The 17,931-nt window shown below is 40.6% G+C and overlaps 1 protein-coding gene across 1 annotated transcript in view; it reads left to right on the forward strand.

The window, feature by feature from the left end:
• Ttc29 (tetratricopeptide repeat domain 29) overlaps positions 1-17,464 on the forward strand; it is a 203,908-nt gene extending 186,444 nt beyond the window's left edge. The window contains exons 12-13 of the mRNA XM_059264282.1: positions 16,668-16,734; positions 17,215-17,464. Coding sequence (XP_059120265.1) covers positions 16,668-16,734; positions 17,215-17,233 — 86 coding nt within the window. The 3' untranslated portion in view covers positions 17,234-17,464. The remainder of the gene's footprint in view (positions 1-16,667; positions 16,735-17,214) is intronic.
• Positions 17,465-17,931: the final 467 nt, after the last annotated feature.

Here is a 17,931-nt window from a genome sequence, read left to right on the forward strand (position 1 = left end):
AGGAAAGGCGCAAAGCTACACAGAGAAACCCTGTCTCAAAAAAAAAAAAAAAAAAAAAAAACTGAACGACCAATAGCAAGGCAGACAGGGCTGGCAGGCAGAGAGAATAAATAGGAGGAGAAATCTGTGAAGAGAGATGGAGGAGCAAGAGAAGGAGAAGGAAAGGAGGATGTCAGGGACCAGCCACACAGCCACACAGCCAGCCACAGAATAAGAAGTAAAGAAATAAATATAAGATAGAGAGAAGTAAAAGATAGATGGTATAATTTAAGTTTAAAAAAAAAAAAAAGCTGGCCAGGCACTCATAAGTAAGAATAAGACTCCGTGTATTTATTTGGGAGCTGGGTAGTTGGCCCCAAAGACCAAAGAGTAAAAAATAACCAACTATAAAGCTCCTGTATGTCATATTTACAGAAGTATTTAAAACACATTTCATCAAAATATTCAAGTATTAATCAAAATGCATTGCTAAATTCCCTAGCCAATCAAACTCATACTAACGTAGAATGTTCAGATTTAGGTTCACTGCCGCGCATACCCTCACTGCCTGTGTGACGTCTACAGCAAACCCTAGTCTCCCTGTGCTCTCCTCACCATAACTTTGTCTGTGTGTCCTTTCTTCTCATCTTTTCTGCTAACTCTCTGCCCACGGCGACTCTTCCAGTGAGCTTTCAGGAACTCATGGCCAGACCAAGGGACATCCTCCCTACTCCCAATATTCCCTTTCCTGTGTGAGCTGGAACCTGGCTGGCTCCCAGAGTTATTGTTTCTCTGTAGTTCTCACAGAAGCATTTTCTCTATGTGGGACACAACCCTGACCTTATTGCCACTTCTGGCTATCTAAGACATGATCTGTAACTCAAATAAATCTTGTATAGTCCTGCCTTTTCTGATTGTACCTCTCTACCTCGCTGTATCTCCTCCTCATCCCTCGAAGCTTTTAGCTCCGGGTTCACTGCTACTCCATCAGTAAGCCTGATAAATTTGGACAATGTCGGTGTCCCCTGGTTATTCTTCACATTTTCTTCCATCACTCCAATTGTGTCTACTCCTCCAGTGGGTTCATCTGCCGTCACACTCACTTCCCTTTCCCCATAGTTAATCCTAGGCCTTCCCAGTTCCTACAAATGCACAGAGCCCCAAACTCTATCTCGGACGTTCTTCATCTCTGGTCCCTCTGCTCAGGGGCCGGGCTCCTGCCAAAACCTTCTCAGTTGATCCTGTCTCCTCTCCAGTTCCCTTCAGTTCTCTGATATCAACATTTCTATTTGTCCAAATTCCCAGGAAATTAATCTTAGGTTCTTGTGAATGAGAAATAGAATTCCTAGAAAAATCACAAGAATTCTACAAATCATGTTATTCTTAAAATATTTCTAACAGTTTTCATATTCTTCACATATTGTTTATAAAAATGTCTATAATTTAAAAGCGGGTATCTGAAGAAATATTACATTTAGTAAAATTTGCAAAGGCTATGGCCTATAGCAAATACGCAAACCCCACAGAGCATGGGTAGCGCCACCAGGCAGTATTCACATTAAATAAATTACCACACAGATACCATACTTCTTTCTTTAGGTAAAGTTCCTCTGATCTTCTAGGCATGGTGATGGACACCTGGTGCAAACATATGCCCACCTACATGCCTACACACTGATAATTATAACAGATTTATTCTTGAATGTGAAATCATGGGAACAACCAGAAGTGACCTCTACACTGTGGATTTAGGATGAGAACACACCAGTGTGGGTCCATGAGTTGGAACAATGAACTACTCTGGGTAGAGGCAATGGCAGAGGCTGTATATGCTAGGACATTGGGACAAGGGATTCTTTCTGCTCAGTTTTGTTGTGAGCCTAAAATAGCTCTAAAGAAAATTGGTGTATTTAAGAAGAGAGAGTATAGTGCCCAATATATACTACTTCTGTACAGAAATATGAATATAGTATACTGACATTTGTGCAAATATAAAACATAACTATGTACTGTATTTGTATGTGAATATGGATTCTTCATCCTTTTAAAAATGCATAGAATGTTTCAGAGAAGAATGCCCAGCAAACAGCAGCAGTGACTGCCTCCAGGGGAGAAGAAATAAGAAGCTGAGGATGGAGGAGTTCAGATTTTTCAATAGCCATCCTTTAAAAAAATTGTACCATACGTATAACTCCTCTACACAAGCAATAATTAACCCTACAGTAAGGAATATGATGTATGAGGGATAATTACAGATTTCTAGGGACCCATTGTTTACTCTTTTATAAAAGGTCTAGTAAAATTTTTCTATAATTTCAATACATAGGGAGGATTCTAATCATTTTCTTTCCAGAGTTCAAAGCCCTTTATATGTTTATATGACATATAGTTTGGCAAAAGTGGTCCCACGGAGTCCCCAGTGGTATGGATAAAGCAATAGGCACTTAACATTATTCCAAATAAATTTGTGAGCTGTCTTAGTGAAAAATATCACCCAAGCCTGAGCAAGATAGCAAATACCAAAGAGAAGGGAATAATCTTATAATGTCATTTAAATATAAAAATGTAAATAGAAACATACTAAATATAATAAATATTTTTTAAAAGAACAGGACAACCTGAGTAAGAAATACTACTGAACAGAGACTGTGTAAGGGAAATTTTTTAAAAGATAATTTAGATGTGAAAAATAAAAGAGATTCCATTCAAGATAACATTCGATTTACTTTCTTCCCTAGTATATGTGATGAAATGCCCTAAATTTGGGGACAAAATAACCTGAATTTAAACCACATGTAGTATATGCATTTGTAATCGGGGATTGAAATTTATTTTATTGATTTGTGTGTATAAGAGTGTCTCTGGCCGGGCAGCGGTGGCGCACGCCTTTAATCCCAGCACTCGGGAGGCAGAACCAGGTGGATCTCTGTGAGTTCGAGGCCAGCCTGGGCTACCAAGTGAGTTCCAGGAAAGGCACAAAGCTACACAGAGAAACCCTGTCTCGAAAAAAAAAAAAAGAGTGTCTCTGAACATGGTTTTGTGCACCACATGCATGCAGGGGCCGGTGGAGGGCAGAAGAGACCAGTGAATTCCCTGGGACTGGAGTGAGCTACTGTGTGGGTGCTGGGAACTGAACCCAGGTCCTCTGCCAGAGCAGCCAGTGCTCTTTACTGCCGATCTCTCTCTCTCTCCTGTCCTTGGTGTTTAGGTTTTTAATTCCTACTTTTTTAGATTGGACAATGATAAAAATTATATAGGTTATCATCTTACTGAAAGATGGGGGAAGGATGAAAATACAAATAAAACTGAATTCTTGAGGATAAAATAATCCAAATTTTTCTCCAACTTAATTGATTGACATGAGATTATCCCTAAAGCCATCTTTTCCCCCAGCTGGCATCATTGAATGCAACACATTATATAATTGGTAATTCCATCCCATGCGTAAAACCTTAATTTATATAATATCTTTCTACATAAAGTACTTTTGGTTTTAAGATATGATGCTTTTCTTTCTGAACCGTGTTGTAACAAAACCTAAAAAGGTCAACCAAAGGCGGCCAGCCATGCTTGTAGGAAGGTTACGATCTCCCAGCTCCTGGTGTCCGTTCCTCTTCCCTCCCACACCACAAACACTGCAGTCCTATAGGTAGGGTAGAGAAGGTGCCTTGCTACCTCCTGAGAATGGAGATATTTGTGTAGCTGAAACCTTCTTTCAGTAAGACAGGAGGCAAAAAGAAACAGGCTTTTTTTTTTACTTGTTTTAAGTTATTTGAAGAGGTTGAACATTAAAACATTTCTTCTCTGAAGCACTTCAGAAATTGAGACTGGCTATTTTCTTACTCTCCCTGTAAGATGAGCCATTAAGGTACTCACCAAAAACCAACGAACATGCTCTCCAAAGCTACTTCTGCCAAGTGTGATGGCTGTGCTGGAATTCCAACGTTCAGAAGGCCACAGCAGAAGGGTCACAAAGCTGAGGTCAGCCTGAGTACGTAGTGAAAGTCTGTAACAAAACAAGAAGAAACTCACAACTAAATCTACCTCTTACACACTTCTTAGATTGTATATAGAACCTGCCTCAAGCAAAATGTTAAAAGCTTTGTTTTTAATCATACAACTTTATACTCTCATTTTAAGAAGAGGCATATTTATTCTGTCTTTCAACAGACATTTAGCGACCATTTTATATGTGCTATTCAATATTTTAATACATTTTAAAGCAAAATGATAAACTACAAACCATATTCTTTTTTTTAATTAAGTATATACTGTGGATTTGAGGCCAGCCTGGTATACATAGCAAGTTCCAGAGCAGCCAGGGCTACGCAGACAGACTCTGTCTTAAAAAAAAAAAAGTTGAGAACTTTGTGCAAGGTTCTATAGGTAGAGAGATCAAAGAAAGATCAATATATAAGTTTCAAAACAGAAACCTCTACAATCTGAACTTTTTTTAATGACCTCTAGTGGGGCTGTATTTGGTGATTAAGAGCCTGCCCTGCTCCCAAGTACCTGAGTGCAGGTTATAGCACCCATGTTGAGTGGCTTACATTCACCTGTAACTCCACCTCTCTGGGGACCCAGTACTGATGGCCCCTGCAGGAACTGTACTCATGTGCACATGCCCATGCACAGATATGCACACATATTCAGAATTAAAGATTATGCAAAATCTTTTCTAAAATGACGACTTATCTATCCATCAATAAAATCATAAGCACATGTATGTTGAATGTTGGGTGTTCTAACCAATAATTTTCTGATTTTCAAACTTTTTACCCACTGATCATGCTATCAAAGAATTTGGATCCCAGTGAAAAACGCAGCAGGCTGTTCCTGAGATGAGATTGTAGCGTATTTGTATGTACTCTGCGAAAGTCAATATTTGTCTTAGAAATCTGGGTCTCCTATTGGATTAAATGATTTTAGTAAATTAAAATACATAACATATAAGTTTCATTTCTTTCCTGAAGACTATGCCCTGGTCTGAAGAGCTTTGCTAGGACAGTAGCTGACTCTCAGTTTCCACTCACACCAGCTACGCCCCACATCCATCTAATTGGAGCTGTGCTATCAACTGTCCCCTGGCACCTGCGCCACAAATATGTTTTTGTCCCCATGGGTGCTGGGTGACCAGCTGTTGAATGGATGAGGAATGAACGGAGATTACCATTGTGACTATCTAGTGACCGTCTATGGGACAATCTAGTCAACATAACCACATCACAGCTGGAAAGTGTGAGACTCTGTCTTTCAGAGTGCTGCAGTGTGAAAGCCCTTGTCTTATTCATTATGGTACAAGTGAGATTAAAAAAAAATCTCAGGCAAAAGATGGTTAGCTTTTGCTGCTCTGGCTCCAAGTCTAAAATTGCAGCAATGGAATTTTGGAAGTTTTTGTACATGATTTTTATTTCTCCTTAACTTCACCTTCTCTGAAAAAGAATGGAGGATCGCTCTGCCTCGTGGTGTCCTGGCTTTGAGAGTGTTGTTTCATCTATATTTAAAAACTAACCCTACAGTTGTTGTGTGTAATTGCTGCTTTGTGTAACATAAGAAAACTCAGTGATATGATGCCCATGAATTAAGAAGAATGTTGGGATGAAAAACAAGATCTGTTCACAGATGCCTGTTCCCATGGATGCTTGTGTAGGTGGGCCTTCTAGGGATTTTTCTTTAATGCAACAAAAGTGCACCATTTCTGCCTTCAGAAATCATTTCCTTCGGCTTTATACTGAGCATGTCAAAAAGTCTTATTACATAAGGGCTTAGTGTGTACATTAGTCTTTACATCTGAGAGTCTTACTAAATCCTTTTCTGGTCATTCTGATATTGAACAGGTCTAGATTGATTTCTTCAACACTTGTTTATGGTATTTATTTTGACATAGCTAGGATTCAAAGCCAAATTAACAAGTGTAATCCATTTTCTGAGTGTTAAGGAAAAGCCCCCCACTACCTCTAGACACATTCATCTAGGGCTTAAAACTAAAAGTTTAGGTGAAGATGTTGTAATAAGTGGATGGATCGATTTATTCAATCACAGAGCATAAAGACATTAGCTCTGGGACAGCACTTCAGCTGGCAAGTCTCACTTGTGTGACACCAAGTGATTTGCATTTTTAGAGAAATTCCATGTCTGCAGTGGAGCCCAGTGAAAACATAGATAAACCGCCATCTTCATGAAGAAACCGCCACAGCCCCTCCTTTTCTGACTTCATGGCGCTGAAGCCATCAGGACCGGGGTTAAAATATGATGAAATAAAGGCAACAAGTCACATGATGCAACCCCAGGATTAGGTGTCCCCCAAGCTCAGTCGTCATGGCCAGTATTGTAGATTGATGATTTTGGAAGAGGTGCCTTGAGTATCTGGCTTTTGTTGCTGTTGCCGTAAGTGCTTTATTAGCCCCTAAAACACAAGAAATTAAACAATTAACAGACAAATAAGAACTGAATAAGCTTGTTGGCAGCTCTTCTTGCCACAAAGTCAAATAAATCAACCTGGATAAACCCAACTCACCTGAGAGGCTCTGCTGCTACTCGCTTTCCTCGGGGACATGCATTGGTGTAAAGTGAATAACAGCTGTATGCATAGGTTTGACTCTCCAAAAGCCTTTTATCACCTATGTGAGACTTGAGCAGGTTAGTCTCATCGCTGGCCTTCCTTGCTCCTTGTCTGCAGACAAGCAAACCCTGTAGGGACTGAAAGGTTTAAATAAAATGCTAACCACATTCCTAGAACAAGATACATCCTTGGCCTGGGGAAAACAAATTTCATTTTCACTTATGTTCTCAAAACTTCCTGGGACTCCTACATCTACTTTTTCCTAAGCATGTTTTCTATCCCAGCATTAAGAGGTTGGACATAAATTAGAGCAAAGATAAGTAAAATAATAATTCTCAAACATGGATGAGGCAATGACTCTCTTAGGAGTCTGTACTAATTTGCTACATCTAAAAAAAATGCTGTGGAATAATCCTCTTGTACATTATAAAGATTTGACACTCAAATTGGTTTAATAAAATGCTGATTTGCCAGTAGCCAGGCAAGAATTATAGGCAGGGTAACCAAACTAAGGATGATGGGAAGGAGAAGGGTAGAGTCAGAGGTTGCCAGCCAGATGCAGAAGGGGGCAGGAGATGAACATGCCATGTTAATAAAGGTACCACCACGGTGGCAGAGCATTAATAAGAAATATGGGTTAATTTAAGATGTAAGAGCTAGTTAGTAACAAGCCTGAGCTATTGGCCAGACATTTGTAATTCATATTCAGCCTCTGAGTGGTTATTTGGGGACTGGTGGGTGTGAGAGAAACATCTGTTTACAAAAAAAAAATTATTTTGGTGATGGGTTCTTATGTCTCCCAGGCTAGCCTTAAACTCTTGATCAACAAGGATGATTTTCAACTTCTGTTCCTTTTGATACCACCTCCTTAGTGCTGAGATTATGGGTGTGCCCCTTCATGCTGTTACTATGGGGTAGAAATGAGGCTCAGGGTTTCATGCATGCTAGCCAAGCACTCTGCCAACTGAGCTACATCCCCAGGTCTGAAACTACAGCTAAAAAGTGTCAGATAAAATGAAGTCACCTGTTTGGAGGCCACACTTTAGATGGCAGATAATATACATTGCCTGGACAATGGGTTGTTTTTACAATTTAATTTATCACAGGCCTTGCTTTAAATATACTCATTCATTCTTATTTTTAAAAAAATGTAAAAAGGAATGTATAAGGTTTTGACTCTTGGTTTTGGTAGAAAAATTGTTTCCAAGAACCACCTTGCTGCTGCTAAGATCCATATTTCCTTGGCTTGTTATACTTGTACTAGAGATTGTGTATGCATAGTAGCTTTTCTTTGAAAACTTTGCTGCTACTGGGATAATCAGTTTTTACAAAAACTTTGCTTTTTTTACATCTCTCTGTTATTCATTTAAGATAACATCTAGTTGATGGATGTGTTTATGCATAAATTGTGCTAATGGTTTCAGATGCATACATATTTCTAAACTTATCAGTTTGTGCAAATCTTATGTATTTTTAATCATTCAGAACTCAAATTAGTAGCTGTAGAAAAAGAATTTCCTAACTATTTTTTTATTCTAAAGTAGCCTACTTGTGAAAGAGAACAACTATAGGGTTTATGTATTTTCCAACCTCTGTTACCTCACAAAGAAACCAGAAAAAAAATATGAATGTAGCTAGTAATATTTGATTTCATACTAAATGTATCAGACTTCATGTAGTTTGTCCAGGGAATATTAATCTTTAGGAATAAAAATAAAACAGTCCTTGTTTTGAATTCATTCACTCATTCTTGAACTTTTAGGAAATACAAGAAACACACAAATTTTCAAATCAGTGTTTTAACTAGAGACAAACTTTCTCATTTTCAGATCTGAGGAATGTTGATTTGCAAATCTTGTGGTCTTTTTTTTTTTTTTCTTTTTAACAAAATTAGCTGAGACATGTAAGCTAAAGTGTAAAAACAAAAGTAACAACAAACATACATTTGATATTTTCAGTCAGTCCAGTTTGGGCATTGAACCTGTGTTTCTTTCCTCCTCCTCTGCACTGCTGCTCCTCTGCTTTCTCTCGTGTTCTGAATCTCACACTGTGTTGTGTGGGGTACGTGTGTATACTTATTTGTGTACGCGCATGTGTATATTCAGGTGTGTGTGTGTGTGTGTGTGTGTGCGTGCATATGAACGCCAGAGGTTGTCTTCCCCCATCCTCCTCCTGTCTCTCACTGATCTAGAGATGACACACTGAGTAAGGCTGGCTGGCCAGGAGTGCCGCCGGTCCGTGCCTCCCCATCACTGGGATTAGAGGGACACAATGCTAAGCACAGCTTTTTATACAGGTGCTGGGCATCCAAATTCAGGCCCTAATCCAGATTCAGGCCCTCGGGCACCAACTGAGCCCTTCCCCGGCCCCTGTTGTCACTATTTAATACATTTTAACTATTTTTATACTTTCTCCTCAGCTCTCTGCCCAGATGGAGATTCCCACCTGACACCACTCCTGCTCTGTCTCTGGTCCAGCAGCTCTGCTGGGGATGAATCACTTCAGCTGTTGTCTGTCTCAAAGTCTTTTCTGAAAGATTTTTTTTTTCACTAGGGATAGAATTCTAAGACAGACAAAGCTTTTCTTTTTCTTCTTTTTTTTTTCTTTTTATTTTTGGTGACTTGTTTTGTTTTTTGAGACAGGGTTTCTCTGTGTAACAGCCCTGGCTATCCTAGAACTTGCTTTGTAGATCACGCTGGCCTCAAACTCACAGAGATCTGCCTACCTCTGCCTCCCAAGTGCTGGACTTAAAGGCATGCATTACCACGCCCAGCTGGTGACCTTCTTAGATCTGTGTATTTATCAAGTCATCTATTTTGAAAATTTTTCAATCATTATTCCTTAAAATATTTTTCAATTATCCATCCATCTCCTTCCAGAATTCCAACAGTGTGTGTACATTACTTACTGCCTTATGTTGCTTCCGGTGCCAAGGTTAACCATTGCTTAAAAACATTAAAAGAAAAACTTGAGACATAAAGAATTCTCCGGTTTTACTCTGCAGTCTTGTGAGTGATGGGCTGAAGTCTGGGGCTGCTGCACTCCATCCTGCCTGGGGCAAATGCATCTTCCTTTCGTTCAGTGTGTCCATGCCCACATGCTACACACCCATTTCAGTCATGCTAATATGTGGGGTCAGCACTCTCTGTGTGTTGGGGGAGCACTGGAAGTCACAGAATGAATCCCCCTGGACAGATGGACAGACAGACGACCCCCTGGACAACTCTATTAGGCTGCTTGAACTTGTTCTACAGCTTACAAAATAAGTTATTATTTTAACTTTTAGCACTTTCTACCATTCTGTCTACACATTCACTACTGTTTTCTTTTTTGTACATTCTGTATTTTTAAGCAATCTAAATGTTTAAAATACAATTACAGTAATCATTTTAATCCTAAAGACTGTGTCATTTTGAGTAATTGATTTTTCTCTTCATTATGCTTTTTATCTGTATGTCTAAAATTTTTCCTGGAAACCAGACATTACAAACTTGAACCCTTCTTGGTGTTGGTGTTTTCTGTTGGCGTAAATAGTTTTGAGCTTTGGTTTGATATGCAGTAAAGTTCCCTGGAAGCAGTTTGGTCTTAAATATCTCTTTTGTATCTGTTATCTAGGGTCAGAGGGAGGTCTAGTGTTGGGGTAACTATTATCCACAATGAGGCAAGACCCAACATCCTGTGAAACTTGAAGTTTCCTGATATGGCTGTCAATAGCAGATAGTAGTCCCAGCTTTCTATGGGCACTGTGTACTCTATTCTGTGTCCACATGATGTTTCTTCCTCTGGCTCCGGATTAAAGACCCCAATCTGTACTTGTGTAAATACTTGAGGTTTTATTTACTTTATAGATCTCCAGCCCTCTCATCTCTGGTACCCTTGTCTCAGTCTGTTTGGGCTGCCATGTTACAGATTGCCTGAATCTCATTGGCATATAATATAATATAGTAAATATAGTATAATATAACATAATATAATAAATTTCTTCTTACAGTTTAAAAGTTAAAAAGTCTGAGGTCCAAGAGCTAGTATGGTCAGTTTCTGCTGAGCATCACTCACTTCACATCTGTCTCCTGTCTTTAGTTACAGGTGCACTGTCCCTGACCAGCCATGTCACACACCATCAGTTAAGGGAGACCAGGCTGGAGAGCACCTTCAAGTGTGCCAAGCCAACATCATTTTTGAGACCATGATTAAAGGCATTTAATTGTTGTTCAAGGGGTGGTTTCCCAGCCATCTTTGTTCCTAGGGGAGAGCTTCTATAACATGATCCTAGCGAAAACTGTTCATATGTTATTTTAAGTAATAGAACCCCACTTCTCAATATCTATACATTTACTGGAAAAGATTTTCTGGTTACCATGTGTGAGTGGCAAATTTTCATTTTCTACATATATTTCTCAACAAAGCAAGTCCGTTCTCCATGAAAACCATGTAGCAAAACCGTTTGGAATCAGAGCATTAGAGATGTGCTGTTGTCACTGATGTGCTAGGTTTTCTTCACTGTGTTAACTGTGTGTGATTTCAGTGTATGCTTGGAAAGAAAAGGACCCCTTTTCTGAGAAATCCATTCAAGACATTACTGTCAGTGAAAACGGGGTGCCATTTCTCCTGAGGTTAAATATGTGGCTTCAAATAAAATGTGTTGAAAGACAAAAGAAAAAAAATCTCATCTTCAACAATGACAGAATTCTAAGGCCCTCCAGAAAATAGGGCCATTTTATACATGGTATCTGTCCTTAATCAACTTCATAACGCATAATCGAAGTTTTATTTTTTTTTAACAAAGCCTTTTGAAGCATTTTGATAAGGTCAACAGAAAGCGTGGTCTGTTAACATTAGGTGATCAACTTTTTGACAATGGCAGGGCCAGCACAGCTAATGGAATAACAGCCGCAGGGTCCGGCTAAATATGACAGACGGATGTAATCAACCTCTGCAACGACTATTCAAAAGGAATCCCTTTAGCTTTGAACTGCAGCATATATTTCAGCCAGGCAAAACCCGCATGAAGAAATTCTCTGCAGAGTACACTGATACAATGCTGCCTTCACACCCTGCTCTCTGGATTTGTCGCTTAGAGTGCATTTTAAATGTAAGGTAATGACCACTGTCTATTCATGTGAGCACACAACAATACTTTTGATCTGTTGTGGAAAGGTTGAATCCATTACCCGGGGTCTAGTCTATAAACCCTGGCACAACCTTTACGTGTGAGTTATGATTTACCCTTTTCTAAGCTACAGCCACTAAAAATGTTTTGCATGACAAAATTTTAAAAATTCATTCACCTATCTAGTCACCAAACTGCCAGAAAGTGTCTATTCCATTTCAACCCAAACTTATCTACAGGTCAGATCTTCAAGATCCCATTTATACCCAACACTGCACTTTATGCTTTCAAACAAAGGGATGAGGCTGTAAGGTGACTGCCATTCAACACTTTGTGGCTTGTTCTGTCACAGGATAAACCAGAAGATGGTATAAATCACATCTTCCCACTACTCGAGAGAATACACCATTTAAGGATGTCTTCACTGTGAGCAAAAGAGAAACGTTCATTTCTGCAGACATGGAAGAGGACATGAACACATGTCACACTTGAGCTTCCTATTGCTTTCCATGGGCTCTTGTACTCTATTGGCTCAGTCTTCCAGCTTTGAAGCCCTGCAGATTGAACATGTCAAGTCACACCCTAAGTCAGACCCATAGTCCAAAACCTAGACCAGGACCAAAAAATGAGTGCTCCAGCAATGGTGGAGTTGCCAGTCCTGTTGGCTCACCGTGCTCCAAGGATCAGAGGACCGGAACCCTTGAAAGGGAAATGGAAGTGTTCCCATATGTGAATCAGCCATCGCCAAGACTTCCTGCTCAGACAGCACGGAATGTCTTTGTGTTCCACTAGTAGTTATAGCCCAGTGGAGTAGAATATTAGCAACATATGTAGTTATTCTCTGAGAATCTTCACCGACAATATCCTAGAGTAAACATCATCTTCCTTCAGCATCTGGGAAGTGGGTACCAAATGACTGAAACCAAACCTGACAACTCCACGGAAGACTTCTGCAGTCTACCTCGCTGTATCATTCACCACACTAAAGGGAGTGCTAACCTAAGACACTAGAGAGAACAGGAGCGGGAGATGAAGCTCAGTTGTCAGAGTGCCTGCCTGGAATACACAAAGCCCGGGCTCAATCCGCAGCACCGCATAAACCCATCCATTGTGGTGGTACGTGCCTGTACTCCCAGCACTTGGGAGGTCGAGGCAGGAAATCAGAAATTAAGGCCACCCTTGGCTACAAAGCAAATTTGAGACTAGTCCTAGATTAGGACTGAAAATGAGTGCTTTGGCAGTGACGGGGACAAGAGTCCTCAGTCCTGTGGAGCTCACCTTGCTTGAAATCCTGTCTAAGGATACTAGGATGTTTCCATATATTCAATGAAAACATCCAGCTAAAAAGTCATAGGGGCTCTTATCTAAAAGAAGGCAGTCAGGCATAGTGGCACATACCTTTAATCCCAGCCCTTAGGAGACAGAGGCAGACAGATCTCTGAGTTCAAGGCCAGCTTAGAATACATGAGAGTTCAAAGGGTGCAGCCAGGGGTACACAGTGAGACACTATCTCAAAGAGAATAGCAGGGCATATTGTGTATGAGAAAGGCTATGCTCCCACTACAGAAAGCCTCAAAGTGTAGTGGCGTAAGAATATACATGTCTTCCTCAGTCTTGCAGTGAGCGTTCTATACAGCATTCCTTACATATGACAAAGCCACATGGGCACTCGGAGGGAATGATTTTCTATCTTTTGCTTTATGTGCCCCACCCCCTTCTGGGGCAGGGTTTCTCAACTTTATACTACTGAAAGGATTGTCTCTAGAGAAAGAGATAGTGCTTGCCTGTCATGTGTGTCACTGGATGCTGAAGAACACACATCAGGTCCTCTTCTTACTAAATTCCAGTAGCACTTCCTCCCATTAGTTATAACAAGGAAAACATCTCCAGAAATTTCCAAATGTCCTACAGAGGGACAAAGTCACCCCTCCTCCAGCTGAGAACCATTGCATCAAAGTCTTGTCAGTCCTTGCAAGATACAGTCTGAATGATAGAGTAAGCACTTTACATTCCAGACTGAGGAAAAGATGGGCCGGGTGTGGTGGGACACATCTTCAATCCCAGCACTTGGGAGGCAGAGACAAGTGGATCACTGTGGGTTCAAGGCAAGTTCTAGGACAGCTAAAGCTACGTCATTTAAATAAATAGATAAATAATGAATGAATAACAAATAAGACCGAGGAAAGGCAGAAATGCAAAGAGAAGTAAACGCCTAATATCTAACACGAGACCCGTGCGCAGTGCATGTAACTCTGTGCATACCTGTTCCTAGTAACCTAGAGACTTAAACTCTGTTAAATATCAGATACACAGACAGAAAAGATCTACTAGAAAGCAAAGTACTGTTGTCTGAGTATGAAGTTTGTGTACTTACTCTCATGGCTTAGTTGTGCTGCTTAGGAAGGTTATGGAATCTTTAGGAGGAGGAGCCTTGCTGGGGGAAATGAGTCACTAAGAGTGGGCCTTAAGGTGTTATAGGCCAGCCCCACTTCCTGTCTACTCTGCTTCCTGACTACAGTCACCTCCCTTCTCTGCCTTTACCCACTGTGGCAAACTGTGTCCTTTCTTAAATTGTCAGCCAAAGTAACCCCAAAAGCTGCTGCTAAGCAGGTATTGGATTGTGTACAAAACAGCCTGCTAAGTGAGAAGCAGGCGGGATTGCAGGAGCTGTGCTCTGTGCACACAAGCAGTGGAGAGCTGTGGGGAAGGAAGCAAAGACTAGAACCTGAGTGGGAGTGCAAGCAGCTGCTCACCTGTGCAGGAGGGAAACAGAGCACAGAGCACATGCAGGTCTGGGTGTCACTCTTGCAACGGAACCTGTAGACTGTCCTCCCTGGTGCTATTCATTTCCAATGTGAAACTGGAAAATAAGTCACTGGACAGACTGAGAAACTTCAACAGCTAAAAAGCCATCGAATGGAGACAAAGACTAAACAAACTAAGGCTGTTGAAAGTGTGAACAGTACTTCTACTGTTTGTGCCCAGAAACTTAACGTGAGGTTTCTCTGTCTGGCTCGATGTTCTCTCCAGCTGAGTGGATCTATAGCAGTGGAATGGAGCAGACAGGAACTTGATTTGACTAGGGATGAAGACGTGTCAGGTAGGACACAACGCATCAGGAAAGGGGTAAAGAGATCAAGGGGGTGGCCTCCAAGTTTAAATTGTAGGAAGAAAGGAAAGAAGATGGTAGATGTCAAGGAACCATGACAAGGGGTGGAGCTACAGGTGGAGCAGAGGGATTACCAGAGTTAGGGTATCAAAGAAAGAAAGATGGCGGCTAAGTCGTTGATGCAGGAAATTGAGACCGGGAAGGGCTTGCGCTGACTGATAATGGTCAATTCTACATATGACCAAGGAAAAAGGCGACTGAGTCAGGAGTAAAGGAGAAGACCTAGGAGATCAGGAGTGTGAGAAATTCCCACCCAAAGTGGAAAAATTCACAAACATATTGAGAACAAACCAGCCCACTTATAGCTAGAGAACACTGAGCATGAATGGTTGGTTATAGAATCTAATAACAAGTGTCGAGAAGAGAAAGGACAAATGAGCCAAAGGAATGTTAGTTCATGTAGATCTGTCTCCATCTCCAGAGCCAGCAGCAAGAAAAGGGACCAAAAGGGCTTCTGGACTCTCAAAACAAAATCACCAAGGGGATTTCAGGAAACAAGACTATAGAGTGTGGTACTAATAGTATACAAAGTTTTGCATTTCCCATATTCAAATATAGACGATAGGAAATGAGGCCACCTGAAAACTGTCATGGGCAAGAATGGACTAAAGTCAAAAGCAAAAGAGAAAATATGAAAGTCAGGGAGAGATTGGCATAGACAGACTGATACACAGACAGACTTGCCACATTTGACTTCAGCATTTCGATAATTTATACTCTATCTAAATTAACACTGTTTCTGAGTATTGTCTAACATGCCAACTTACCAGCAACAGTGCCTACCCAGTGTTATTTTATCATATCACAGAATTCTGCAAGTGAAAATTTCAGGCAGGGCTTGGATAGATACAATTGGGTGACTTAAGTCTATTCGGATGACAAACAGGGTGATTTGAAAGGTCAAAGACAGGCTGGCTCACACACTGCAGCCTTGGGGCCAGCAGGGAAGCTGCAAGCCTCTTCTGAGCCAGCCTTGGAAGTCATGCACATGGTCACTTCCAGTGTGACTGTTGACTTTTAAAGCCTGAAAACTAGTTCAAGAGAAGAGAAAAATAGACTGTGCTTCTTGGTGAAGGGTTGAAAAGGTCACACTGTAGGAATGTGGAATGGGAGGTATGGTTGTGGCCATCTTTGGACCATCCAACCTACCCTAGTGATACATGCACCTTCACAATTTAAGTGCTAAAGACTGCAGTCCCTGAAAAGACATTTCCAGTGATGTACCAGTCTAACTCATCTTAAGATTAAAAGCCATCTTCTTACAAGGTCAAAATAAGTTCCGCCGGGCGGTGGTGGCGCACGCCTTTAATCCCAGCACTCGGGAGGCAGAGCCAGGCGGATCTCTGTGAGTTCGAGGCTGGCCTGGGCTACCAAGTGAGTTCCAGGAAAGGTGCAAAGCTACACGGAGAAACCCTGTCTCGAAAAAAAAAAAAAAATAAGTTCCTTCCTGTTTTCTGTAAAACTTGGGTTTGACCAGGTCTTGACCCATCTTCTGGAATCTGACATGTTCCATACCCTATAGCCTGACTTACACCCTAATAAAACGTTCTACCAAATAATTTTGAAATGTTCTGCCAAGTTCCTACATAACCAAAAACCCTTAGAACAACCCCACCCCCAGCCTTGTGGTTTTGTGGCTATAAAAACCCATTTCTCCTCTAGGCAGGGCTATTCTCTCAAACCCCACTTCAGAAGATAGCCCTGTCTGACAGAAAATAAAACTTACTTAATTCAATGAAAATATGTGGGTAGGTAGTTTTTGCTCTCATTCAATAGGATTAACACCAGCTCACAATAAAGATAAGCTATTCAGGAAAAGCTTTGAATCTGTTTTCTTTTTCTTCTAGGAATGACTAGAAGAGCCACAGAAGATGACATATATCAATACCCAGATAATCGGGAAGAAAAATCAAGGTACTGATCAAATAAAAACTTTCTACTAAGTGTCAACTTTATATGGGATACTAAACATAATTTTTTTTATATTTTTTGCTTTAGTTTATGAGTATGTTTTGTCTACATGTATATATGTGCACCACGTGTATGCCTAATGCCCTAGGAGGCCAGAAAAAGGTATCAGATCCCCTGGAATTGGAGTAGCATGCAGTTATGAGCCATGATGTCCTCTACAAGAGCAGCCAATGTTCTCAGCTGCTGAGCCACTAAACACAATCTTATTCCTCACAACCAATAATGCTTCACCTGGTGCTAAACTAACCCTGAAACACTGTTCCTAAATCACCACAGACACACTTTGAAATATCATATACTTCAAGTACTTTCATCTCCAAGGTGTGTTTTTAAACAGGGAAAGCAAAAATCTCTTTCAAAGCAAATTGTTTTTAACTTTCAAGCACAATGCAAAAGTTAATCTTATCATTTATTTTATTGCAGATCTCCAGATAATCAATGAAAGGAAACTTAGGTGGCACCACATCAAGGCAAGAAGAAATTTAGCACATAGCCTTAGACTTCACTCCATAGGAGCATGTAAGAAGTGATAGAGTTATAAAAAAAGATTAGAGTTGTTTGTTGAATTTTGTGCTGCAGTAACTATGGCGAGTTTATGAAGATGAAGAACAGCTCACCTGGTTAGAAAGATCAACAGTTATGCATGGAATAAACTCTAAAATGTCTCCTTTTACCCACTACTCCACACTAAGTCATGGCATCCAAGAATCAAATTTTAATTATTCCTGATTGTAAAATATTTCCAAGTTAAAGAAACCATTCATGCTGCATAAACACATGATCATATTTGTTAAAATTCCAGGGAAATGTCCCAGCATACACAAAGGGTCCTGAGCAGTCCATTGTGTGCTTGAAACTGCTGCTCAGTCTGTTTGATGTGTGGAAACTTAGATTTATGGCATGTTTAGCTGATAGGACACAACCTAGCATACATATGTGTGTTTGAGACAGTCAGGGAATCCCTTTCGGCTCAGGGACAATTGCTAGTGTGCTTGAGCTGAAAGGATGTGGCTGCAATGGTTACCTCCAAAACAGATGGTCCCCCTCAGGTGAATCCATAAAGGTACTGCATCACCAAGAAGAAAGACTTTATTCCCTGTCAACGCAGTCAGGGTATACTCTGGCTCTGGTTCTTTTCCT

The sequence above is a fragment of the Peromyscus eremicus genome, chromosome 5, assembly GCF_949786415.1.
Source record: "Peromyscus eremicus chromosome 5, PerEre_H2_v1, whole genome shotgun sequence".
In the NCBI taxonomy this organism is placed as follows: domain Eukaryota; kingdom Metazoa; phylum Chordata; class Mammalia; order Rodentia; family Cricetidae; genus Peromyscus; species Peromyscus eremicus.